The sequence below is a fragment of the Girardinichthys multiradiatus genome, chromosome 17, assembly GCF_021462225.1.
Source record: "Girardinichthys multiradiatus isolate DD_20200921_A chromosome 17, DD_fGirMul_XY1, whole genome shotgun sequence".
NCBI lineage: Eukaryota > Metazoa > Chordata > Actinopteri > Cyprinodontiformes > Goodeidae > Girardinichthys > Girardinichthys multiradiatus.
In genome coordinates, this window is record NC_061809.1 from 5819395 (window position 1) to 5845939 (window position 26545).

Consider the following 26545-nt stretch of genomic DNA (forward strand, 5'->3'; position numbering starts at 1 on the left):
GAGGTTCACCCTCCAGCAGGACAACCACCCTAAACATACAACCAGACACAATGGAATAGTTTATTTTAAAGGGGATTCATTTTTTATGGTCCAGTCAAAGAACAAACCTAAATTCAACTGAGAAGCTGTGCCAGGTTCTCCACATGCATGTCCATGTTCTATCCAGGTACCCCTGCTTGTGACTCCAACAGACCAAAACCCTGCATGTTAGGTTAGTCAACCTATCTAAGTTTCCTTTCGCAGTGAGTGTGAGCAGGCAGGGTTTGTTTCCTGACTCCGGATTTTCTGTTACTCGGTGACGGACTGGCGAGCTGTCTAGGGTTCACCGCGCTTCTCATCTAATAACCCCTGGAGATGGGCAGGAAAAAGCTTAATACACGTAAGTTCATAAAACATGACATAAACAATTGTCCACAAACTACCAGAATCCCAGAAAATGGGACCTTTGCTGTTTTAAATGGATGAAGGATCCATATTTGGATCCCATTTATTTGTATTTAGTTCCCGTGAAAGCTTGTACTTTTGTAGCACTGATGCCATTCCATATCCGTTTTAGCAAATATTTATAGACTGTAAATTGCACACAATCAATATCGGCTCGTTATGACGATAGCTACGCCTTCCGATAATCCCACAATCCGAGCTAATGCTGAGGTTAAATAAATGCGTCAGTCAGTGGTTTGGTCCGCCTCCCCCGCCATGTTTTCAGGTCGATTTAGGAACGAAAGGAGGAAACGTGCAGCTTTAGGGTGAAGAAAGGCTGATGTAGTGAGACTTCTGTTTACTACGTCTGGATTTCCAACCCTGTGGATTTTGTGAAACGTTGCTCGAAGTTCATCGTCGGAAAATACGGTAAGTAACTTGCAAGTTGAAAGCGTTTGGAAAGTTCCTACGGTAGCAAACAGCAGAGCGAGTAAGTGCATCGTTCTTTCATGAGTATTAGACATGGAAAAGCGAGACAAGTTAATTCGCTTAGAACTGCTCATTCATAGAAATTTCAAGTGTTGTAGGAATGGTAAATGTTTCAAAAACTGTTTACTAGACACATAATTAGTCTTGGTTTAGGCGTCATGGCAACACCATCAGATTATGTTCAGAGTTTTGCCTCCTTCGCGAACTTCAGACATTTTATTATTATCTTTAAACGCCTCCGGACGGCTGGGGGCGCTAACGGCCCCTTCCTAGTGATCAGTGTTTCCTCCGATGGTCCTTCTGCTGGAAAGATCCTAAACCAACACGTACCTCATTACTTTTACAGAGTTTTTACTCAAATATGTAGTGCATACTAAATCACTGACATTTTATTGAATATTCTCAAGATAAATATGTTCCTGATAACCACACACTCTTGAGAAACCACAATTAATAGCTTTTAGGTCACATGACCCAGAAACAAAACTAACAAATCATTCCTCTAGACTGACCAGACGAGATACACTCATTTTTTATCAGATTTAATGCACTTGCTATTTTTGTTATGCTTTTTTTGGTAATGAAAATTCGTGATTTTTTTTTTCCTATATGGTAAATGGCTTTCAGGTCACGATGAGCCACTGTCATTCTATTTTTTAAATTAATTTATTTAATCAAAATTCATATTTTTTAATAGCTTTCGGGTCACATGACCCAGTGGTACAAAACTACTGTAAATAATTCTACTAGACTGAATAGATAAGACACAATCCTTTTTATCTAATTTTATTACAATTTCTGTTTTTGAGATTTGTTGCAAATTTATTAAAAAATGGAAAACTAAGAAATTCCATTTACTTAAGTACTCAGCCTTTGTGTAATACTATGTTCATCCTCCTTTGGCAGCAATTACAGCCTTAAGGCTTTTTGAATATAATGCCACAAGCTTAGCAAAACTGCCTGAATGCCTGAAACTGCCTGTCTTTAGGCTTTGCTCTAAAGGTGCCTGTCTTTAGGCTGCGCTCTAAAGGTGCCTGTCTTTAGGCTTTGCTTTGCAGAACATCTCAAGCTCCATCAGGTTGGAGGGGGGTCAACTGTGCAAAGCTATTTTCAGATCTTTCCAGATGTTCAATTGAATTTATGTCTGGACTCTGGCTTGCCCACTCCAGGACATTCACAGAGTGGTTCTGAAGTCACTCCTTTGAGATCTTGGCTGTGTGCTTTGGGTTGTTGTCCTGCTGAAAAATGAACGGTCGACCCAGTCTGAGGTCAACAACGTTCTGGAGAAGGTCTTCATCCAGGATGTCTCTGTACATTGCTACATTCATCTTTCCCTTTATCCCGACTAGTCTGCCAATTCTTGCTGTTGAAAAACATCTCCATAGCATGATGCTGCCACAGCCATGCTTCACTGTAGAGATTGTGTTGGTCTGCTGATGAGCGGTGCTTGGTCTCCGCCAAACATGGCAAATCTCATCAGATAAAATAATTTTGTTTCTCGTGGTCTGAGAGTCCTTCAGGTGCCTATTGGCAAGCTCTAGATTGGCTGCCATGTGCCTGTTATGAAGTAGTGGCTTTCGTCTGGCCACTCTACCATATAGGCCCAACTGGTGAATTGCCGTCCTTCTGGAAGGTTCTCTCAACACAGACGAACGCTGGAGCTGTGACAGAGTTACCATGGGGTTCTTGGTCACCTCCACCACTAAGGCTCTTTTCCCTTAATAGCTCAGTTTAGAAAGCAAGACAGCCAGCTCTAGAAAGAGTCCTTGTGGTTCCAAACTTCTTCCATTTACGAGTAATGGAGGCTGCCAATTGCGATGACATATCCTTAAAATGTGGAAACCTCTGAGGGGTTTGAATACACATTTTAAAGAATGTTTCGCCACACTTTTTAGTCTAGTTGTCATTCTTTAAACACTGGCAGAAGTATTCATACTCCATAGGTTGTTCCACAAGTGATGCTGTGCAACCACATATTTCAATATATTTTCTTTTATTAAGCAAACAACTTGCACTGAAAAAACAGTCATACTTATTAGATATTTATCCACTTTAATGTTGTGAAACCATAAATTGCAAAGCATTTTTGTGGGGTTTTATGTGATGACCAAAAAAAGTACAATGATAAACATATTGTTGGCAGCTGTTAATCTAAGCTAAACCATAAAAGTGTTGCCTGCATCTGTGTTTAGCTCTCGCAAATCAACATTTATAGAACCATTAGGTTCTTTTACAGCTGCAACTGTTTTGTCAAAATGTTTCCTCCAGTTCTGAGGGTGTAATAATGGCTCAAACAAATCTTATGGATTGTCCACAAAAGGCTTGTCCTTTCTAAAACACAAATATGGTTTATATAAACCCTGGATCACCAATGACCTGAAGGACATACTTAACAAGAAAAAAAGAGGAATTATTGAGGAGTATACGGAAGCAACTTAAAGTCAGCATAGGACACAGCAAGGAGGTGTACAAGAAGAACAACAATAACAGAGATGTGTGATTAGGGATGAAGATCACAGGCTTCAAGCAGAACTAAGATTGGACTGATGGATGTCTGGACAGAACCAATGAACTAAACACATTCTTCAATAAGTTCAGTTCAGAAGCAAGCTCAGCATCCTCCTCTTCTGTTCACAACCAAACAGACATCCCACTATCAGAGTTAGACATAATAATAAACTCAGAGAAGGTATGCAATGAAGACACAAGCGAGTCAAAGTTATCTTTGGCTGGCCAGGGAGAGACAGTCCATTCTCTCAGAGGAGCTGCTGCCTGAACAAAGCCTTTTATAAAGAAAGGAAAAAAACACTCATGTTACAGCATCGTGGGTGTGGCTACACACAGTTTAACAAATACAAGTCCTACTGATTAAAACTGGTCCTTGTCCAAATACTGATACAGCACACATGTCCACATTTGGCACTCTAGGACACGAAGATTGGCTGGGGTTCGAACAGCCCTCTTCCCATAACTCCCCCGCATGCACACAAGTTCCTGTTCAGTCTGCATAGCAACCAGCCAAATGCAACTCTAGTGCAAGATGACAATTCTATTAATACTTCATAAAAGTACTTCAAAGATAAATGGGAAAAGTATTCAAACCACTTTTATCAAAGTTCACCAAACTAAATGAATGAAAATGTCTTTTAATGATAAATTATTTAGGATAAAGAACCTTTTTAAACTAAACAATGATAATTAATGTACAAATCTTCCAACAACACCCTCCTTGGCCCCACAGCTTTTCTGTAACACCTCAAATGTTTTATCTTCTACCTCAGCCATGGACCCTTCTGCTTCTACATGTGTGCCTTCAACCAAATCAGAAGATGCTGATGCTTCCTTTGCCTCCACCTTCCACCTGTGTATCTCAAGAAGTCAGATAAAAAAACAACTGGAAAGACTGAACCGGAATAAGGCTGCAGGTCCAGATCGTGTCAGCCCTAGAGACCTTAAGGCCTGTGCAGAGCAGCTCTGTTGGATTCTGCAGCACCTCTTCAATCTTGCCTGGCCCAGAAGAAGGTTCCAGTGTTGTGGAAGACCTCCTGTCTTGTTCCGGTGCCAAAGAAAACTCCCTCATCAGTCCTCAATCACTATACAGGTCCTTCTCAAAATATTACCATATTGTGATAAAGTTCATTATTTTCCATAATGTCATGATGAAAATTTAATATTAATATATTTTAGATTCATTGCACACTAACTGAAATATTTCAGGTCTTTTATTGTCTTAATACGGATGATTTTGGCATACAGCTCATGAAAACCCAAAATTCCTATATTCACAAAATTAGCATATTTCATCCGACCAATAAAGGAAAAGTGTTTTAAAAAAAAAAATGTCAACCTTCAAATAATCATGTACAGTTATGCTCTCAATACTTCGTTGGGAATCCTTTTGCAGAAATGACTGCTTCAATGCGGCGTGGCATGGAGGCAATCAGCCTGTGGCACTGCTGAGGTCTTATGGAGGCCCAGGATGCTTTGATAGCGGCCTTTAGCTCATCCAGAGTGTTGGGTCTTGAGTCTCTCAATGTTCTCTTCACAATATCCCACAGATTCTCTATGGGGTTCAGGTCAGGAGAGTTGGCAGGCCAATTGAGCACAGTGATACCATGGTCAGTAAACCATTTACCAGTGGTTTTGGCACTGTGAGCAGGTGCCAGGTCGTGCTGAAAAATGAAATCTTCATCTCCATAAAGCTTTTCAGCAGATGGAAGCATGAAGTGCTCCAAAATCTCCTGATAGCTAGCTGAATTGACCCTGCCCTTGATAAAACACAGTGGACCAACACCAGCAGCTGACACGGCACCCCAGACCATCACTGACTGTGGGTACTTGACACTGGACTTCAGGCATTTTGGCATTTTCTTCTCCCCAGTCTTCCTCCAGACTCTGGCACCTTGATTTCCGAATGACATGCAGAATTTGCTTTCATCTGAAAAAAGTACTTTGGACCACTGAGCAACAGTCCAGTGCTGCTTCTCTGTAGCCCAGGTCAGGCGCTTCTGCCGCTGTTTCTGGTTCAAAAGTGGCTTGACCTGGGGAATGCGGCACCTGTAGCCCATTTCCTGTGCACGGTGGCTCTGGATTTTTCTACTCCAGACTCAGTCCACTGCTTCCGCACGTCCCCCAAGGTCTGGAATCGGCCCTTCTCCACAATCTTCCTCAGGGTCCGGTCACCGCTTCTCGTTGTGCAGCGTTTTCTGACACACGTTTTCCTTCCCACAGACATCCCACTGAGGTGCCTTGATACAGCACTCTGGGAACAGCCTATTCATTCAGAAATTTCTTTCTGTGTCTTACCCTCTTGCTTGAGGGTGTCAATAGTGGCCTTCTGGACAGCAGTCAGGTCGGCAGTCTTACCCATGATTGGGGTTTTGAGTGATGAACCAGGCTGGGAGTTTTAAAGGCCTCAGGAATCTTTTGCAGGTGTTTAGAGTTAACTCGTTGATTCAGATGATTAGGTTCATAGCTTGTTTAGAGACCCTTTTAATGATATGCTAATTTTGTGAGATAGGAATTTTGGGTTTTCATGAGCTGTATGCCAAAATCATCCGTATTAAGACAATAAAAGACCTGAAATATTTCAGTTAGTGTGCCATGAATCTAAAATATATGAATGTTAAATTTTCATCATGACATTATGGAAAATAATGAACTTTATCACAATATGCTAATATTTTGAGAAGGACCTGTAGACCTGTTGCCCGGACATCCCACATAATGAAGGTCCTAGAGAGACTCCTGTTGGCCCACCTGAGTAAGCAAACAGTAAACCATCAGGACCCCCTTCAGTTTGCTTATCGCTGTGGAGTTGGAGTTGAAGATGCCATCATACACCTCCTTCAACAAACCTACTGTCATCTGGACAAAGCCAGCAGCACTGTGAGGATCATGTTCTTTGATTTCTCCATTGCATTTTACACAATCCAACTTGATTTGCTTTGTCAGAAACTCCATAAGACACAGGTGGAGGCCTCAACAATCTCCTGGATCAAAGACTACTTGACAAACAGACCACAGTTTGTGAGACTGAAGGGTTGTGTGGAAACAATCATCTCATCTGGAACCCGAATAAAAATAAGAAGGAGATTGTAAATTTTAAGAGAAACAGGAATAGGTCAAACATTACTTCCATCATGGGAGAAGAGGTGGTGGACTAGTATAAATACCTCGGTGTTCACCTGGACAATAGACTGGAGTGGAGATGCAACTGTGAAGCCATCTACAAGAAGGGACAGAGCAGAGTGTACTTCTTGAGGAAGCTTAGTTCCTTCAGTGTTTGCAGCAAGATGCTGCGTATCTTCTATAAGTCCGTTGTGGAGAGTGTGATCTCTTCTGCCATCATCTGCTGGGGTAGCAGCATCAGAGCCAAAAAGCTCAACAAGCTAAAAAAGGCTAGCTCTGTTCTGGGGACTCCTCCTCTGGAACCTCTGGAGGTCATTGTGCAGAGAAGAATGCTTCATAAAATGAAGAACATTATGGAGAACCCTGGGCGTCCTCTTCATCAGACTGTTGTACAACAACAGAGTGTCTTTAGTCAGAGGTTTATTCAGATCTGCTGCAAGACAGACGCTACAGGAGATTATTCCTGCCCACAGGCATCAGCATCTACAACAGTATTAAACAGATCCAGTGTGATGACTGTGATACATGGCTCCATGCCCAATTCCTCAACAAAAATGGCACAGAATATGAAAATGCAAAGAAAGGGAGCTGGAAATGTCCCTCATGCAAGTAAAGTGTGAAGTGTGTCCAATAATGTTAGAAAGAAATTGTAATAAATTATATGTTGGAAATTAAACTGTAAATCTCTTGTATTGCTTTAAGACTATATCTCATTGGTAATGTTAAGAAGAATAATTTAACTTTCATTTTGTAAAAGGCACACTACTTGAAAGATATTGAAAACAATCAAGAATTTTGATGAAAAAAATGTATAAATAGAAAATGCACGAAAATCAGATAAAAAAAATTTGTATGTATTATCTGTTCAGTCTTCAGCCAGGTGTAGAATGATTTAACATTCGTTTTGTACCCCTGGGTCATGTGACCTGAAAGCTATTAATTGTTGTTTCTCAAGATTGTTTGGTTTGGAAATTTGATGCTATCTAAGCGAAGCACCATGTGTGAAAGGAGGGAGCATGCAGAAACCTGCTGCCTGTAATCAGACTGCCGGCATCGGTTCAGACAAGCCCGGGATACCATTGAATCTGCCGAGCGCCAATATCCATCCCAAAACTAACTTGACCGCAGTCTTACACATAATGAGAAGCCAAAATTCAGTCCACAGTAAATGCAGCCACCTACCTGGAAATTTTAGTGTAGGAGTACTGAAGAGAAAGTTGGGTAGAAGTTGGGTGCATGTGCACCTCTTCACTACTCCATGTAGCCCAAAGAGACAACTACATTTGAACCCCAAAGTAGCAACTGGAACCCCGATAAGTGGACTTATCTTCCTTTTCTTCTCTCTCGGTGCAATACTGGAGCAATAAGGCCCCCAAAACAATCCGTTCTAACTGCATGGATTGTCACACGTTTTGTCTGATCTAAAACAACCTCTCTGTGAAAGCAGACCGCACCAACTAAATGAGTGAACGTTTATACTTTTACCAAACCCTAGACCAGACAAGCAGTGTGAAAACACCCACCTTAGTACATTTCATGCTTTCTGCTGCTGACAAGCTTTATGGAGATGCTGATTTTATTTTCTAGCAGGACCTGACACTGACCCGTGCTGCCAAAGGTACCATAAGCTAGTTCATCATGGTGTTACTGTGGTTGATTGACCAGCGCACATCAGGTCTAATACAGCCTCCACTAATATGTATTTATGATTTTATTTTTAAGTGATAGGGATTCTTTGATGCTGATGCCGCTACCATTGTAACAGCAGCCAGAATGTTCCCCCTAAATTCATCACATGAATATTTAAGACCATTATGAAGCAGTATTGAGAATTTGTGCTTGCTCTCGGTGGAAGACACACGCGTTTTCTCTCTCTCCCTCCCTCCCTGCTGATCCCTGCTTCTGCTTTTGTCTGTATTTTTCTCAGAGCCTCGCTTTGCATATCCTCCAAACTTGTAAATTATGGATTTGGTCAGCTGGTCTCTCAACGTAATTGATCAAATCTTTCCGACAGGAAGACAGGGTAAAGGAGAACCCTCTTGTCCAGATGGGACGTTCTTCTCTGGATACACAATGGATTCTTGGCAGCAATGGAAGATTGCTGGTCATATACGTAGAAGATCTGTACATATTTGGACTTTTGATAACAGGATTTTTGCTTTTTGGAGTTGGTGGTTACCCGGCTTATTGAGTGATTCATAAAACGTGGGCGGCTGTTCAAAGCGTTCCAAAGCTGCCTGCGATGTTGGATGGAGTCTGTAGAGCGATCAACACTGACTGGAATGTTAAGAGAGGAGAATCACAAGCTGGACATGATTCTTGAACAGAAACGCAGCCTGGCAGCGGTTGGACTCAGAGGTTATATAAAGGTTACATAATCTTGGTGAAGTTGTTCGCTCGAGATCTGCAGAAAGTACCAGAAATTTGGCTATTTGGATTCGCAATTGAGACATACCAGTAAAACTCTTCAGGTGGTTGAAAATTCACAACTGCCTGAACCACAACATTTATTGTTTTTCTAAATCTGGCACCCCAATGTGGCCTTGGCAACTTCTGCTAACTGGCTATCGACAAAATATCTCCTGGATATTATATAATCATGACGCTCTTCTCCAGCACTCCCCTACCAGCTGTGTGCTGATAGGACTATGTGGCCGATTGATAAAACTTCCACCTCTCTTCTCAAGGACAGTGGTGCTTCTATCAGTGTTGACAGTCTAATTCTTGCAAACACACTCAGACTTTTATATATTCACACCCTCAAGATTCCACCGTACCTTCGATGAATCTTTACTTATGTGTGTGTTGCTTACCCCTGCTGAGGTTTTTTGTACTACTTCAGACTGTATTCTGCTCAGAATAGTCTGAAATATGATTTTGTCTTACTTTACCTGAATGTGTGATTTCATTACTTTTCATAGATTTTCAGATTTCTCAGAAGGATTACCAGCAAAAGCCAATTATTATAAGAATTTGACAATTTGACTGAAGCTGTTTTTACACCAATGACTGGAGATGTTTAGATTTCTTAGAAAGATTGTATTACAACAATTTCATACCAATGAAAGCCAAGCATTATTAGTATTTAAAAAGTTTGGACCTACCAGTGACCCAGCTTCTCTACTTAGACTTCAGTGAATGCCCATGACTGTTTGAATGATGGGACCACAACTGCCTCATACCAGCGACCTCAAGGATTAATATTGTCATTTTTCTTCTAGCACAGGATGAATTTCTTACCAAAGAGGACTTAATGAGCTAATTACCTCTATTAGAAAGATTGGATTAGAACCCGCTCTTACAAGTAAACTCCCAAGGATTATTGTATTGTTTTTCCTCATGTACAGCGCTTTGAGTGCCTTGTTGCTGAAAAGTGCTATATAAATAAACTTGACTTAATGCACCATAATATTACAGCAAGACTGCTAAATAGGACCAATGACATTTAAGTTAGGTAAGAACCTCGCTGTGAGTTTAAGAGTAGAGCGGTTGAGAAGTAGCATGTCAGCTACAACCAGCTACAAGTGAATCAAGGTAACAAAAGTGAAGCAGACATAAGTAAATTATGCTCAGCAGAGCTGTCAAGTAACATCAAAATCCAGCACTACTTATGCTGGTACTTTGATAAATGCATCTTAAATAAAAAAACTAAAACTGTTCTCCCAAAGTCCACCATCATCTCAACAGTCTTGACTGGGTTAACTTGAAGGGGGTTCTGACCCTACTAGTGTACCAGCCAATGGAGCACATGTATAATGGTGAATACTGTACAAAACCAAGGCAGAAGGTTAGGAATACATCACTGTTTACTTCTAGATTTGTGTTTATTTAATTAATCTTTTACTAGTTGTCTCTTTTTATTTCCCCAGACAAGAGAAGTGCCTAGTTGAACTGATTTGGGTGTTCAGTCAGGACAAGAGCCGCGATCCATGTTTCGTGAACATTGGAACCCAATAGTTTTTATTGAAGATCACAAACAGCTCATCATTGAACATGGAATCAGCTGGATTGTGAACAATCACAACAGAAAATACCAGAACCCCAGGACCCACTGGTTTCACAGAAGACCATAGCAAGCAGTGAGTTCCTCGACCCAAACCCTGGAGAGCCTGTACTCAGCAGAGCCGTTGGCGTACAACAAGGAACACAGCCAGAATTAAAATAACTCAGTTTCATGTCTTGGCAGGATCTTAAAAGATCTCCCAGAGAAAACAGTCACTAGATGTATGGAGGAAAAGAAGGACAAACTAAAGCAAAAATGTGTAGCTGAATGGACATTCAGTTTTCAGGAGGTTTTGCTACACCCTAGGAAGACATGCTTGGAGGCTCAACAAAGGATTCCTTTACCAATTCAGTAACCTACTGAGTCTAAAAGCAAGCCAATTCACATATTAAAAGAATTCTGATCCCAAAAGCCTATTTTACACTCAGACCAATATTAAATTTCAAATGAGTGTTTAAAGTTTTTTTTTTAAATAAAATACACTCAAAGGCTCTGCAAAAAATTTCTGGAAGAGTCCTCTCTCAGAAGATGTTCTTCCCTTCCTCTCTTGGTTGTCAACCATCCAGTGTCAAAGTATTAGCTGACAGAGGAACCAAACCACTTACAAATGACCAAATATGTGACTTTATTGCTGCCAAGGTCGCAAAATTTAGGTTGTCAAGAAATAATGCCCTGTTCACCAACAGAACTCCTGCGCAAACTGACTTCCTGCTCCAACCTGAATCCAGCACATCACATTCCACCTTTATTGTATCCCCCCCCAAGACCTCCACCTCTGGCAACGACAATGAACATGAGCAAAGTTCTAACCCAACTGCCTTTCAGCGGCACACTGTCACAGTTGGACAAGGGCGTAAAGAAGACAGTTTGAGGACTGCAAAATCAAGTTCTGAGGCAACTCCCCAGTCTGATAAGAAAGGTGAGCCGGCTGCATCGAAACACTACAGTCTCTAAGGCAAAACCTGTTCAAATTGACATATGCAGATCTTAGATGCACTTTGTAGATATTCTTAAAGGCCCATTCTTGCCTGCATCTAAACCTGCCCCCATTTTTATCCCAAGTCTACATCCTGATTATCTCTATTATTTATTTTTTTTTTTTTGTTTGGTTAATCCTACACACAGAAGCTCAGTGAGATGTTAAAGTTGTCTTCTTTGGTCAAAACTAATATCTAAATGTGGGAAGAGATGGTTGGAGAAGCTCCTAAATGAGGTAGACATGAATAAAACACAGCAGACATTGATTTTAATATGCTGCTTCCATGGGTTACACATACTGTTTATAATGGAAGTACAGATGCTCGCAGGGGAAAACTTGAGGATTTCTGACATTACAGGTGGCTCTTTTTTTTTTTTTTTTTATAACAGTGTAAAGACTGAGGCACCCAGGAGTTTGGTAGACTGGTTGCTCTGTACCTCCAGCAAATAAATGACCATTACTAATAACGATGCAATAAGGAAAGGTTGTTCTACGTTCATAGTGCGTCACTGATGCACACGGAGCATGCCTGCAGGGGGAGCTGGGTGTGCATCAGGGGCATTAATATCAGGGCTGAATCCCAGCTTGTATTCTGCATTACTTATACTTTGATTAAAAATGTTTCATGTTCTTTAGATATATATAAAAGGTGGTAAGGTGTGAATATACATGGATTGGACAATGAAACTGAAACACTTGGTTTTAGACCATAATAATTTATTAGTATGGTATAGGGCCTCCTTTTGCGGCCAATACAGCGTCAATTCATCTTGGGAATGACATATACAAGTCCTGCACAGTGGTCAGAGGGATTTTAAGCCATTCTTCTTGCAGGATAGTGGCCAGGTCGCTACGTGATACTGGTGGAGGAAAACGTTTCCTGACTCGCTCCTCCAAAACACCCCAAAGTGGCTCATTAATATTTAGATCTGGTGACTGTGCAGGCCATGGGAGATGTTCAACTTCACTTTCATGTTCATCAAACCAATCTTTCACCAGTCTTGCTGTGTGTATTGGTGCATTGTCATCCTGATACACGGCATCGCCTTCAGGATACAATGTTTGAACCATTGGATGCACATGGTCCTCAAGAATGATTCGGTATTCCTTGGCAGTGACACGCCTATCTAGCACAAGTATTGGGCCAAGAGAATGCCATAATATGGCAGCCCAAACCATCACTGATCCACTCCCATGCTTCACTCTGGGCATGTAACAGTCTGTGTGGTACGCTTCTTTGGGGCTTCTCAACACCGTAACTATCCTGGATGTGGGGAAAACGGTAAAGGTGGACTCATCAGAGAACAATACATGTTTCACATTCTCCACAGCCCAAGATTTGCGCTCCTTGCACCATTGAAACCGACGTTTGGCATTGACATGAGTGACCAAAGGTTTGGCTATAGCAGCCCGGCCGTGTATATTGACCCTGTGGACCTCCAGACGGACAGTTCTGGTGGAAACAGGAGAGTTGCACATTTAATTCTGTATATATTCACACCTTACCTTTATTTATTTATTTATTTATTTATCGTATGTACAGGGGTTGGACAATGAAATTGAAACACCTGTCATTTTAGTGTGGGAGGTTTCATGGCTAAATTGGACCAGCCTGGTAGCCAGTCTTCATTGATTGCACATTGCACCAGTAAGAGCAGAGTGTGAAGGTTCAATTAGCAGGGTAAGAGCACAGTTTTGCTCAAAATATTGAAATGCACACAACATTATGGGTGACATACCAGAGTTCAAAAGAGGACAAATTGTTGGTGCACGTCTTGCTGGCGCATCTGTGACCAAGACAGCAAGTCTTTGTGATGTATCAAGAGCCAAGGTATCCAGGGTAATGTCAGCATACCACCAAGAAGGACGAACCACATCCAACAGGATTAACTGTGGACGCAAGAGGAAGCTGTTTGAAAGGGATGTTCGGGTGCTAACCCGGATTGTATCCAAAAACATAAAACCACGGCTGCCCAAATCACGGCAGAATTAAATGTGCACCTCAACTCTCCTGTCTCCACCAGAACTGTCCATCTGAAGGTCCACAGGGTCAATATACACAGCCGGGCTGCTATAGCCAAACCTTTGGTCACTCATGCCAATGCCAAACGTCGGTTTCAATGGTGCAAGGAGCGCAAATCTTGGGCTGTGGAGAATGTGAAACATATATTGTTCTCTGATGAGTCCACCTTTACTGTTTTCCCCACTTCCGAGAGAGTTACGGTGTGGAGAAGCCCTAAAGAAGCGTACCACCCAGACTGTTGCATGCCCAGAGTGAAGAATGGGGGTGGATCAGTGATGGTTTGGGCTGCCATATTATGGCATTCCCTTGGCCCACGTCACTGCCAAGGAATACCGAACCATTCTTGAGGACCCTGTGCATCCAATGGTTCAAACATTGTATCCTGAAGGCGATGCCGTGTATCAGGATGACAATGCACCAATACACACAGCAAGACTGGTGAAAGATTGGTTTGATGAACATGAAAGTGAAGTTGAACATCTCCCATGGCCTGCACAGTCACCAGATCTAAATATTATTGAGCCACTTTGGGGTGTTTTGGAGGAGCGAGTCAGGAAACGTTTTCATCCACCAGTATCACGTAGTGACCTGACCACTATCCTGCAAGAAGAATGGCTTAAAATCCCTGTGACCACTGTGCACAACTTGTATATGTCATTCCCAAGCTGAATTGACACTGTATTGGCCGCAAAAGGAGGCCCTACACCATACTAATAAATTATTGTGGTCTAAAACCAGGTGTTTCAGTTTCATTGTCCAACCCCTGTATGGATGGATGGATGGATGGATGGATGGTCGCTGTGCTTCAACTAACATTTTTGGAAGCACAAAATTGAACATGAAAAAAAAATACAAGACATTCTTGCATAGACAATAATACAAACAGTAGTATTTACTTTATTTATGTTTTAATTTTCTATTTAATTATCATTTCACAGATTACGTTAATGTGACAATGTCATACAGTAATGTTAATGACGCCACAGCGCACTACACTTACAGCTGGAGGTGGCGCTTCAGTTTTTGTTTTTTGTTTTTTTCGGGTCTTAAATTTTCTTCAAGGTGGCATTAAACAGGTTTTAAAAAGCCTGGAATTTGACTTGCTGAAGCCTGCAGATACCCTGAATGCTTTATGAAGATTTATTGTCTACTCCTGTAATTGTGACACATTGATCATGTCTCTGATGGGTACAATAATGGTTTTCACATTGCTAACAGTTTTCCATCAAGCATCTAGGAACCTGTGTACACCTGGCTTGGAGTTGCCATGGAGCTGCCCATATTTCCACCATCTGTTCGTTATGATACTTCTGAACCTACACTAGGATTTTGTACATGAGGCTCCTGTGTATTAATTTCCGAAGGTTATATTTTTTGTAATATAATTTCATCTGTCAAATTTGTAGATTTTCTTTCTTTATAAGTGGTGAATCCTTATATGAAGAAATCTTCAAGCTTTCTTTTTCTGTTCTGTAAAAATACATTCTATTTACACCCTATTTCCAGTAAAGTTGGGTCGCTGTGTAAAACAAAAAAAGACAGAATATAATGATTTGCAAATACTGTTCAGCCGATATGCAGTTGAATCCACTACAAAAACGAGATCTTTAACCTTCAACCTGATCACCTTTACATTTTTTTGTTTTTTGCAAATATTTACTCATTTTGAATTTGATATCATTAGCCTCATTGCATAACTAACACATAATTGTCTAAGTCATATGACTCACCCCCAGATTCCACATCCTCCATGCTTGCTTCGTTCACGTCTGACCAACAAAGCAACTCCGTTATGTTAATTAATGAGAACAGTTCCACATTCCCCCTTACTACTACGAACATCTCCGTCGTACTCCATCAAATTACGGAACAACTATAATTTTCTGTTCTGTTCTGGTCCGTCTGGCTCCGGCCCAATCAAGTTACACAATTTCAATCGCAGCAAACCGGAAAAAGAACACCAATAACATCTGGTTAATGGCAAAGTTAAATAGAAATCATTAACCACATATTAAATGTTTTTAATATTCACAAAAAAGTCAACGGTTTTATTTAAATAATGGATGCAAACCACTTTTGTTCCACCAAATAAGGATGCAGATTTGTCATTTAAACATTCAAATTGAAAAGTGGCAATCCTCTCCAAATCCTGCTTGTAATTACGATGCCAAATAAACGGCTAAACTTAACTGCATTTGCTTTTTTATGAGGACTTTTCGGACGCTGTTAAAATGATGAATGAAAAGTTTGTTTTGTTTACGGCTCATTTATCTCCCCCTTTATCCCCCTTTTTTTATTGCGTGAACTCGTACCTCTCATGCATGCTCTCTTCGGGCTCCAAGAAACTTGGAGCAGAGCCCAATGGAGTTTCCATGAACGTTGTAGGCGTTGCTTTTAACGGACTCACGTAGGAATGGAACGGACATGTACAGGAGCGGAGGATGTGGAATCTGGGGGTTAGACGATTATGCTATGAGGCTAACAATATGTTATCAAAACCTGCATGTAGCTTTCAGCATTTATGGTATCTTTACAGATGTGCCAGTTAACTGTGCCATGGGCTCTAACACAACCCCATGCCATCACAGATTCTGGCTTTTGAACTAGGGAGGGTCCGATATTTTTCTGCCGATACCAATGTACGATAATTGTATTGCTGCTGTGGCCGATGTCCGATATTTGCCGATATTAAAATGAATGTAAATTTTTATAATAATAGGAAAAATTCAGATTCTTTTTTTTATTGAAAATGCTAATTTGCCTTTAAATTGTACAATCACATTGCACTGGCCTTAAAATGTTTAGGCAAAGATGTAGCAGGAACATTTACAAAGCCCCTGTAACAACAAACAGCCATAAAAAAAATAGAAGCTCAGCTTATCTGACTGTAAACCTATTTGATGTAACTGTCAACATCCACCTTCAGTTTTAGGTATGAACTTAAGTGTGCATTACACTATGACTTTGAAACCTAAGCATACAATTTCAATGTGAACTTAAGTGTCATTGAAGCAACGTGCTATTGTTAAAAGTTGGAAATCAACTACTTCATAACAAAGTCCATGTTTTTTTTTAACAAAGAGAAGCATTTCTGCTTTCTCACAATGGATTCTGTTTCTTCTTTCATCAACAATAAGTGATGCAGCTGAGAAGAGACGTTCACTCTCTACGCTGGTGCATGGAGCCGAAAGATACTTGCGTGCAAGTTGAACAAGTGCCGGGAAGCGAGAACAGTTGTTCTTCCAAAAGAGCAGGGGATCCTCTGATCTAGATATAGTTGGCTCAGTCAAATAATTCTGTACCTATGAAAACAGAATCAAGATCACATTTTTAACACATGTAAAAGGACAGCCAGCATATACATTGCTAGTAACATTTTTTTTAACATTAAATCACGATCCTCAGTGGTCTGGAAAGATGCAATTACCACAATTCAACACAAGAGGGCACTATGCACTTTTATAAAATTGCATCACTAAATTTAAAAGTGACATTTAGGCAATTTTGCACAAAAGACTCACCTGGCCAACTGATGGGCTTCTTTGGAGTGTGTGCTGCTCTGAGCTCCTCCTTTCCTTTAAAATCTCATCAAACATGTTCATCAGTGAATGCCCGCTTTCATCGCTCAGTCTGATCCTCTTTTCCCATGGTCCCTCCTCTTTTGCAGGAGCCTCGTCTGTATCCTTGTCATTTGTCATCATGTGAACTTCTTGCTGTAGTTCATTAATGGCAGTGGCCCTCAGTGTAGTGTCAAAGTAACAATCTTTGTACCTTGGGTCCAAAATTATGGAGGCAAATCGTTACCATATTTCAAATGAAAAAGCATTTTCAGAAATGCTTTTTCATTTTAAGAATGTGGCTGCATTGTTTGACTCATAAATGAAATTAGCAATCAATAATCCTATTTGCATTTTAATTTTCTTCTTCAAGACTGCTCATTCTTTCACTTACTTAAAATGAAAATGAAAAAGACATTTGAGATTTATTTTTCAAAATATGCCCCAGCAAATAGATACCAAAATTCAATTTGAAATGTAAAATTTGATAATGAAAAAGCATTTCCAGAAATTATTTGACCCATAAATAAAATTAGTAATCAATCATCCTATTTGCATTTTAATTTTCTTTTTCACGACTGCACATTTTATGCCATAATAAAAAAAAAAACAAAGCAGACATTGCTTTTTCGTTTTCGTGGTCTGCCCGCAAAGTACTGCCCAGAACTCGAAAACGAAAAAGCATTCCGAGCGGCGGGCGCAGCAGAGTGATGTCAGCAGCCGCTGCTCCTCAGCTCCCTGCTGACCGAGCTACCCAGCTGTGTACGTCTGCATTGCATTACATTGCAAACGTGCCGAGAAATTGATTGAATTGCAGCAGGGCCGAGCTCAATTTGTGGCAGTGGCAGGCAGAACTGGCAGTTCTGGTGGCAGGCTGTGGCATCCTCGTGGCAGCCTTATGACCTGGGACATCCAGCGTGTTTTTAAGCATTTATTTATAATTTTCTGTGAGTGACAATTCAGAATAGCCGCTCATGCTCTATAATAAACCAGCTGTTTGTGCAATAAATCTTCGTCATCCTTTGAACAAGTCACACATGCACATAGTGCTATTTATTTTCCATGTCAAGTAAATACAATCACCTTATGTTATGGGACTAAAGCTGTTTATTAAATAATCAATAATGAAATCATTATTTAAAGGTAACAGGCTATAACGACAATGACATCCCGTTTGCTGATAATCAGCATTAGCTTCCACAAAAACAGCGGCAACCACATTGGCAAGCTTTTACAGCCCTTCTGGCATCCTCGCGGAATCCCCTGCCACCCTGCGGCAGGCTGTGGCAGCTTCGGCGGCAGGCTGTGGCAAAACTGCCACAGCCTGCCGCCGGAACTACCAGTTCTGTCTGCCACTGCCACAAATTGAGCTCGGCCCTGCTGCAATTCAATCAATTTCTTGGCACGTTTGCAATGTAATGCAATGTAGATGTGCACAGCCCCCCTACCAAACAAGCTGGGTAGCTCGGTCAGCAGGGAGCTGAGGAACAGCGGCTGCTGACGTCACTCTGCTGCGCCCGCCGCTCGGAATGCTCTTTCGTTTTCGAGTTCTGGGCAGTACTTTGCGGCAGACCACAAAAACGAAAAAGCAATGTCTGCTTTGTTTTCTTTTTGATTATGGCATAAAATGTGCAGTCGTGAAGAAGAAAATTAAAATGCAAATAGGATGATTGATTACTAATTTTATTTGTGGGTCAAATAATGCAGCCACATTCTTAAAATGAAAAGGCATTTCTGGAAATGCTTTTTCATTTTCAAATTTTACATTTCAAATTGAATTTTGGTATCTATTTGCTGGGGTACATTTTGAAAAGTAAATATCAAATGTCTTTTTCATTTTAATTAAATGAAAGAATGAGCAGTCTTGAAGAAGAAAATTAAAATGCAAATAGGATTATTGATTGCTAATTTTATTTATGAGTCAAACAATGCAGCCACATTCTTAAAATGAAAAAGCATTTCTGAAAATGCTTTTTCATTTGAAATATGGTAACGATTTGCTTCCATACAAAATGGTTGACAAGTAGTATAGCGTTTCACAGAAAGCTAACGTGAAGAGCTTATTAACTGCTTCCAATAAGGTGGCCTTTGCAGTGCCGACTCCGGCATCTGTATCCGTGTTCTTGCTTAGTAAACGTTTTAGTGCCACAACGGAGGGTATCACATCCGCAGTAGATGCCGATTGTGAACTTATTTCTCGTGTCAGCTGTTCAAATGGGCCCAGGAGTGTGGTCATGTTTTCGATAAGACTCCATTGCTTTACAGTCAATGACACGGGGAGCTCGTGATCTGCCCCATAAACTCCGAGCACACGTTTCTGTTCCAGTAAGCTTCTCATCATGTACAGAGTACTATTTCAACGGGTTGTGATATCTTGTTGGAGGGTCTTGTTAGGCAAGCCCATCTCTGACTGGATGTCTCGCAGTCGTGATGTTGCGAGCTGTGAATGCTTGAAATGTCCCACTAAACGTCTTCCTATAGCAACACAGTCAAGAGACGCTATGCTGGCTAATAAGTCCATTGTGTACAGCTAGCTGCAGTGTGTGTGCCATGCAACCAAGGCTTTTAATACCACATTTGTCAAGTCCCTTTTGCATATTGGCAGCGTTGTCACGAAGGACTACATGCACTTTCTCTTTAGAAATGTTCCACTGAGCCAACATGTCGTCAAACGCAGCGGCAATTGCAGCGCCCGTTTGTGAGCCTGTGAATTTGTGGGCATGCAACACAGCTCGTTTTAGTTTGAAATTCTCATCAATCCACTGAGCTGTGAGACTTAACTTACTTATTTGATTGACAGTGGAGCTCCAGATGTCCGTCGTACAGCTGATAGTAGTCACATTTCCATCCAACTGCTCACGAATGCGCGCAGCAACAACCTTGTATAGTTCAGGTAGTCCAGTGTCGGAAAAAATGGCGATTCAGTATGCTGTAGCGGGGCTCAATGTGTTCCATGAGCCGATGAAACCCTGTGTTCTCTACTATAGAGAAAGGCTGGTCGTCCAGCGCAATCATTTCAGTTATCCTCTTTGTTATAGATATGGCTTTCGATGAATCTTCGCTGAATTTCTTTGTTTTCTCCAGTGCTTGTGCAATAGTTCCCTGTTTAGCGGTAGCTCCGGGCTTGCTTACATTAACTTGTTGCTGGTATTCATTGTACACCGATGGGTGTTAATTTTTCAAATGTGTTCTTAAATTTGTGGTATTGAAAGACCTCACGTGCTCACCACCTCGCATAACTTCACCTTTGCACGAATTGCATATTGCTTTTCGGCTGTCTTCTTGGGATACTGTAAAATACTTCCAGACTGCTGACATGTTGGCTTTAGCGTTGACCTGCCATTGAACTTTAACGTACGCATGCATGAATTGGAGCGTTTCCAGCTGTGTTCCGGGACTGTTTGGAATCCCGCAGTCACACAAACCAAACAATATGACATTGGCGAACATTTTTACTCATCGGACCGATGCCGATATAAAAATAAATTAGATATATCGGCCGATAATATCTGCCGTGCAGATTTATCCTCCATCCCTATTTTGAACTTCCCGCTGATCTGATAGCCCTTTTCCTCTTTGGGCCGGAGGACATGATGTCCATGATTTCCTAAAACTATTTGAAATGTGGACTCGTCAGACCACAGCACATTTTTCCACATTATGTCAGACCATCTCAGATGAGCTGGGGTTCAGAGAAGAAGCCAGCAGCAATTCTGTGTGGTGTTAAAATAAGGCTTTGGCTTTGCATGGTAGTTTTAACTTATAGATGTGGCACTGAACTGTGTTAACTGAGTCCAGGTGGTAATATTTGTTATGCAATGATGTTGGTTAATACTGCAGTGCCTCCTGAGGGGTCAAAGGTCATGGTCATTCAAAGTGAGTTTTCCTCCTTTCCGCTGACATGCAGAGATTTGCCCTGTTTTTCTGAATTTTTTTGATATTATAAATTTATGGACTGTAGTTGATGAAATCCCTAAATTCCTTGCCTAAATAATTTGAGAGATGTTTTCTTAATCTGTTGGATTATTTGCTCACGACATTTGTTCTCAAAGAAGTGAACCTCGCCCCATCCTTGCTTGTGAACAACCGATCCTTTCAGGGATTAAGTATGCAACTAACAGTTATTTTGCTAATTGATTCATCTGTTGACAATTTTTCAGATTAATAATCGTCTAGCAGAAGGTGCTTAATAGATTTTTAGAGTTTGAACGAGGAGAGATATGCCACTTAAGAAGTTCACAATAGACCTATTTACAAAGGTTTCTCATCCTAAATGATAAATGTAAATATATAAAATGTTTAAGTTTTTGTCAAATTTTTGCTCTGAGTGTGTCCTTTCAGCAAATGGCATGTTTTAGACTCTGTATACTCCAGTAAACGATTATTGGATTACCAAATTAGTTGACGATTATTTCAATAATCGATTAATCACAACTAATCTGATTAATTGTTTCAGCCTTATCAGGGATGCTTCTTTTAGTCCCATCATGGCACTGTTTCCAGTTAACCTGTTCACCTGTGCAATGTCTCAGGCAGGTGTTTTTTGAGCATTCCTCAACCTTCCCAGTCTTTTGTTGCCCTTGTCCCAGCTTTTTTGGAACGTGTTGCATCAAAGTGAAATTGGAGTGACATTTTTCAGAAAAGCAAAGTTTATCAGTTTAACCATTAAATATCTTGGCTTTGTAGTATATTCAACTGCATACAGGTCCTTCTCAAAAAATTAGCATATTGTGATAAAGTTCATTATTTTCCATAATGTCATGATGAAAATGTAACATTCATATATTTTAGATTCATTGCACACTAACTGAAATATTTCAGGTCTTTTATTGTCTTAATACTGATGATTTTGGCATACAGCTCATGAAAACCCAAAATTCCTATCTCATAAAATTAGCATATCATTAAAAGGGTCTCTAAACGAGCTATGAACCTAATCATCTGAATCAACGAGTTAACTCTAAACACCTGCAAAAGATTCCTGAGGCCTTTAAAACTCCCAGCCTGGTTCATCATTCAAAACCCCAATCATGGGTAAGACTGCCGACCTGACTGCTGTCCAGAAGGCCACTATTGACACCCTCAAGCAAGAGGGTAAGACACAGAAAGAAATTTCTGAACGAATAGGCTGTTCCCAGAGTGCTGTATCAAGGCACCTCAGTGGGAAGTCTGTGGGAAGGAAAAGGTGTGGCAGAAAACGCTGCACAACGAGAAGAGGTGACCGGACCCTGAGGAAGATTGTGGAGAAGGGCCGATTCCAGACCTTGGGGGACCTGCGGAAGCAGTGGACTGAGTCTGGAGTAGAAACATCCAGAGCCACCGTGCACAGGCGTGTGCAGGAAATGGGCTACAGGTGCCGCATTCCCCAGACCTGGGCTACAGAGAAGAAGCACTGGACTGTTGCTCAGTGGTCCAAAGTACTTTTTTCGGATGAAAGCAAATTCTGCATGTCATTCAGAAATCAAGGTGCCAGAGTCTGGAGGAAGACTGGGGAGAAGGAAATGCCAAAATGCCAGAAGTCCAGTGTCAAGTACCCACAGTCAGTGATGGTCTGGGGTGCCGTGTCAGCTGCTGGTGTTGGTCCACTGTGTTTTATCAAGGGCAGGGTCAATGCAGCTAGCTATCAGGAGATTTTGGAGCACTTCATGCTTCCATCTGCTGAAAAGCTTTATGGAGATGAAGATTTCATTTTTCAGCATAACCTGGCACCTGCTCACAGTGCCAAAACCACTGGTAAATGGTTTACTGACCATGGTATCACTGTGCTCAATTGGCCTGCCAACTCTCCTGACCTGAACCCCATAGAGAATCTGTGGGATATTGTGAAGAGAACGTTGAGAGACTCAAGACCCAACACTCTGGATGAGCTAAAGGCCGCTATCGAAGCATCCTGGGCCTCCATAAGACCTCAGCAGTGCCACAGGCTGATTGCCTCCATGCCACGCCGCATTGAAGCAGTCATTTCTGCCAAAGGATTCCCGACCAAGTATTGAGTGCATAACTGTACATGATTATTTGAAGGTTGACGTTTTTTGTATTAAAAACACTTTTCTTTTATTGGTCGGATGAAATATGCTAATTTTGTGAGATAGGTATTTTGGGTTTTCATGAGCTGTATGCCACAATCATCCGTATTAAGACAATAAAAGACCTGAAATATTTCAGTTAGTGTGCAATGAATCTAAAATATATGAATGTTAAATTTTCATCATTACATCATAGAAAATAATGAACTTTATCACAATATGCTAATTTTTTGAGAAGGACCTGTATAGTTGGAACAGAATTTGCAAATCACTGTATTCTGTTATTCACATTTTATACAGCGTCCCAACTTCATTGGAACTGGGCTTTTAAGACTTTATATAATTTTAACGATCAATTTAAGTTTAAGTAACATTATTTTTCTTTTAACTTCTACAGAAGATTCACAAAACCTGTCAGGCCTTGCTTCCACTTGTGAGAAGGATGACCATAGCCCCATGGTTCTCACCACCACTTGTGCCGGTTCCTATAATAAACTCTTAAAGGAGTCTGGTCTAACACCCACCGGCGGCTCATCACAAAAAGACAATAAGACTTTAAGTGACAAAGGTGGACAGACTAAGGTTTGTTGTGGTCTTGAATGCTTCCAGCAGAAGAAAGGGGATGCAAACAAAGAGAAGAAAGTGGTTGGTGGGGAAGGAGTGGCAGCCACATCAAGGTCAAATACAATCAAAGATGAGCCGAGTAAAGGTCAACAAGATTCACACCTTACTTTAAAAAATCAGTCTGTACATTTCTTGCCAACATTATCAGCTAATAAAACTGATAGAGCAGACTCACCAGGTTCACACCAACAGAACTATCAAGCACAAAGCAACACTGATGGAACACCAGGTTTCCCAATTCTAATGGATTTCCAGTATGATAATATTTTGGATGTAGAAGAGCCATTGATGTTGACCACAAAGTTAGAACAATATGACGATATAAGTGAAGATGAGAATCATTTTAGTAGAAAACAGGCTGGGATGATGGGATATACCCCACCTGTTTTATCCGAGGCCAGCAGTAAAACAGTAGAAAACATGCAAGGTGAGACTTTGATCCAGTCTGGTTTTCATGAGGAACTCATACCAAACAATAAAACAACACCAAAGTTAGACACATTTGACGATACAGAGATCCACTCTTGTCAGTGTTCTGTTGAAACCACTAATGATTTGGAACATCATTTGTGTCCTAAGGGTGGTGAGAGGAGGAATCACTTATATGACCCCTGCTCTGTTTTGAATGATGAAGTTGACAATCAGTCTGATGAGCAGGGGGAAGAAAGTGAGAACGATGACTGGGAAGTGATACCTGTAAGCATATTAGACCTTAAATTTGAACCTGCCTCAGAAGATGTGGTGCAAGGTGACTGTGAGTACGGACAAAAAGTACACCAAGGTGACCTAAGTGCAAGACAAAGTTTTGCTCTAAAGCCGGTACCAGCATCTGCATTTTCTAAGATTGCTGTCTTTGACACGCCTGACGATCAAGAACAAGCCATCAGATTTGGACAGCTTTCCTTTGTTGTGCCCTCCTGTGGCAGTCCTAAAGGAAAACCACAAATGGACAGAAAAGAGTTAGGTTCCGAGTCTGAAGACAGTTGTGACACTGACAACAGTTCTACTTACTCATCTGGTCCGGAATGCAACTATATGACTGCGCCTAAGGAGCTGTTTAAGAGTTTTTATATACCTGTCCCAAGAATGACTGATCACTGTGTGCCAGACAAAGTGGACCCACAAACACCTCCTGGTCTTGAAAAAGTTCAAAACATCAGTCCAGATGATTGTATAATTAGCCTTCTTGATTCTGATGAGGAATTTGATACACACTTCGAGACAAAAAGGAAGAAACGATTGTCTCAAACGCCTGAGAACTTGGTTCTCCCTGGTTACAAACAACTATTGGCTTCTCTAGAAAGCGAGGACAGTGAGTCAGAAGAATGTGTGCTTGTTGAAGATGAGGTCTCCAAACAAAATGATAAAAATGTGATTATATTGTCTGACTCGGATGATGAAGGCAGGGAAAACTACAAACAGGCAAAGAACATTGTTACTGCAGACTCCGTAGAATGTGGCAGAGCAGGTTCTCTTAGACAATCAAGGAACACAGCAACTCCTGAAGAACCACCCCCTGTACTAAGACCGGGTTCAGTAGGCTTGTCTGAGCCCCAACACATGTCCAAACCTGAGCATCACAAGCAAAAGATCAGCATGCCAAGAGTGAGTTCCCAACAGTCTGACAGTCCCCTAATAGAAGATCTCACAAAACAGAGCGAGGTTGTCTCATTAGAAGCAGAAGGTGGTGTTTTTCCAAATGATGCTGCAAATGTTTTGGTCCCTCAAAGAAAAAAATGGGAAATGGCTCCAAGCAACCTAAAGCTCTCATTAAAGGCAGACAACACAGTAACCTCTACAGTAATTCCTCGCATGTATGTTAATGAATCTACATCAGATGAGCGACTAACACTTGTCAGTGAATCTAGACACCCCAGGCAAGATCCATGTGAAACCATGTCAATGGTAAAGTCCTCCCCTGTAACCTCTACAAATATCCCGTTGAAAGAGAAGTTGCAGCTCTTTATGAGAGACAGATCTGTCTCCATCCCTAATGCTACAAATGAAACCCAGAGGAGCTCATTTAGACGCATGATGCATGCATCGACATCCCAATATCAGAGGTCTTACTCTACCGACAGCCCTTCAACTCTGGATCATCCCTTCACTCCTACAAAGTTGCCATCAGTCTTAGCTCCTGTGCAGTCCATGCAAGGCACCAGCCATGCAAGGAACAAAGTGTTCAGTGACTGGCAAAGACAGCACGTCCCCCTGCGTAGGGAGAAGAAAACAAAAAATGGGACAAAGGGCTCAAGACGTCCTCTCTAGACTTGAACAGATGTCAAATGTTAAATCAACACGGTGCACATCCAACAGTGAGTGTTTCCCAGGTTATACTATACCTTATATAAGCAAGCCTGAGAAGAAGTGTAGATCCTACCAACTGATTGCTGTTACTCCTAGTGTGGCATGTTATATATATATATATATATATTTTTTTTTCTTAATTAAATGTTTAGCATTAATTTGCGAGACACATCACATACGTGTTATCTGTTTTATCAGTCTCATCAATATATTGTGCACATTTCTTAAGCAAATGACTGCCCACTGTTCAGTTATTTTTTTTTTTCCCTTGTACATTTTTTTTATTTCAAACTTGATGTAAATTTGTAGCTGCCTCACTCTGCTGTGCTTGTATTCTCCCACTGGGTAAGCTGGCAGTAAAACATTGTATTTCTCAATAATGCTCTGTTGTTGAGGATTTTGTGTTTCACACAGCTAAGCCAATCAGCAAACAGGACCACAACAACTGAAACCTGGAGAATAAAAGTTGTCTGTCCCCACGTT

The 26545-nt window shown here is 41.0% G+C and overlaps 1 protein-coding gene across 3 annotated transcripts; it reads left to right on the forward strand.

Moving 5' to 3' along the window:
* The first annotated feature begins 235 nt into the window (after window positions 1-235).
* Window positions 236-26545, forward strand: LOC124883204. 3 transcript variants are annotated; one of them, XM_047390197.1, is made up of 4 exons: window positions 683-852; window positions 10413-11465; window positions 14767-14912; window positions 23529-26545. In XM_047390197.1, exon 4 carries the CDS (start codon window positions 23588-23590, stop codon window positions 26021-26023), a length of 2436 nt encoding a protein of 811 aa, XP_047246153.1. In that variant the 5' UTR covers window positions 683-852; window positions 10413-11465; window positions 14767-14912; window positions 23529-23587; the 3' UTR covers window positions 26024-26545. The 3 variants fall into 3 exon arrangements, with proteins under 3 accessions (XP_047246151.1, XP_047246153.1, XP_047246152.1); XM_047390196.1 differs by lacking the exon at window positions 14767-14912 and having other exon boundaries at window positions 10413-10622; window positions 10730-11465; XM_047390195.1 differs by lacking the exons at window positions 683-852; window positions 14767-14912 and adding an exon at window positions 236-379.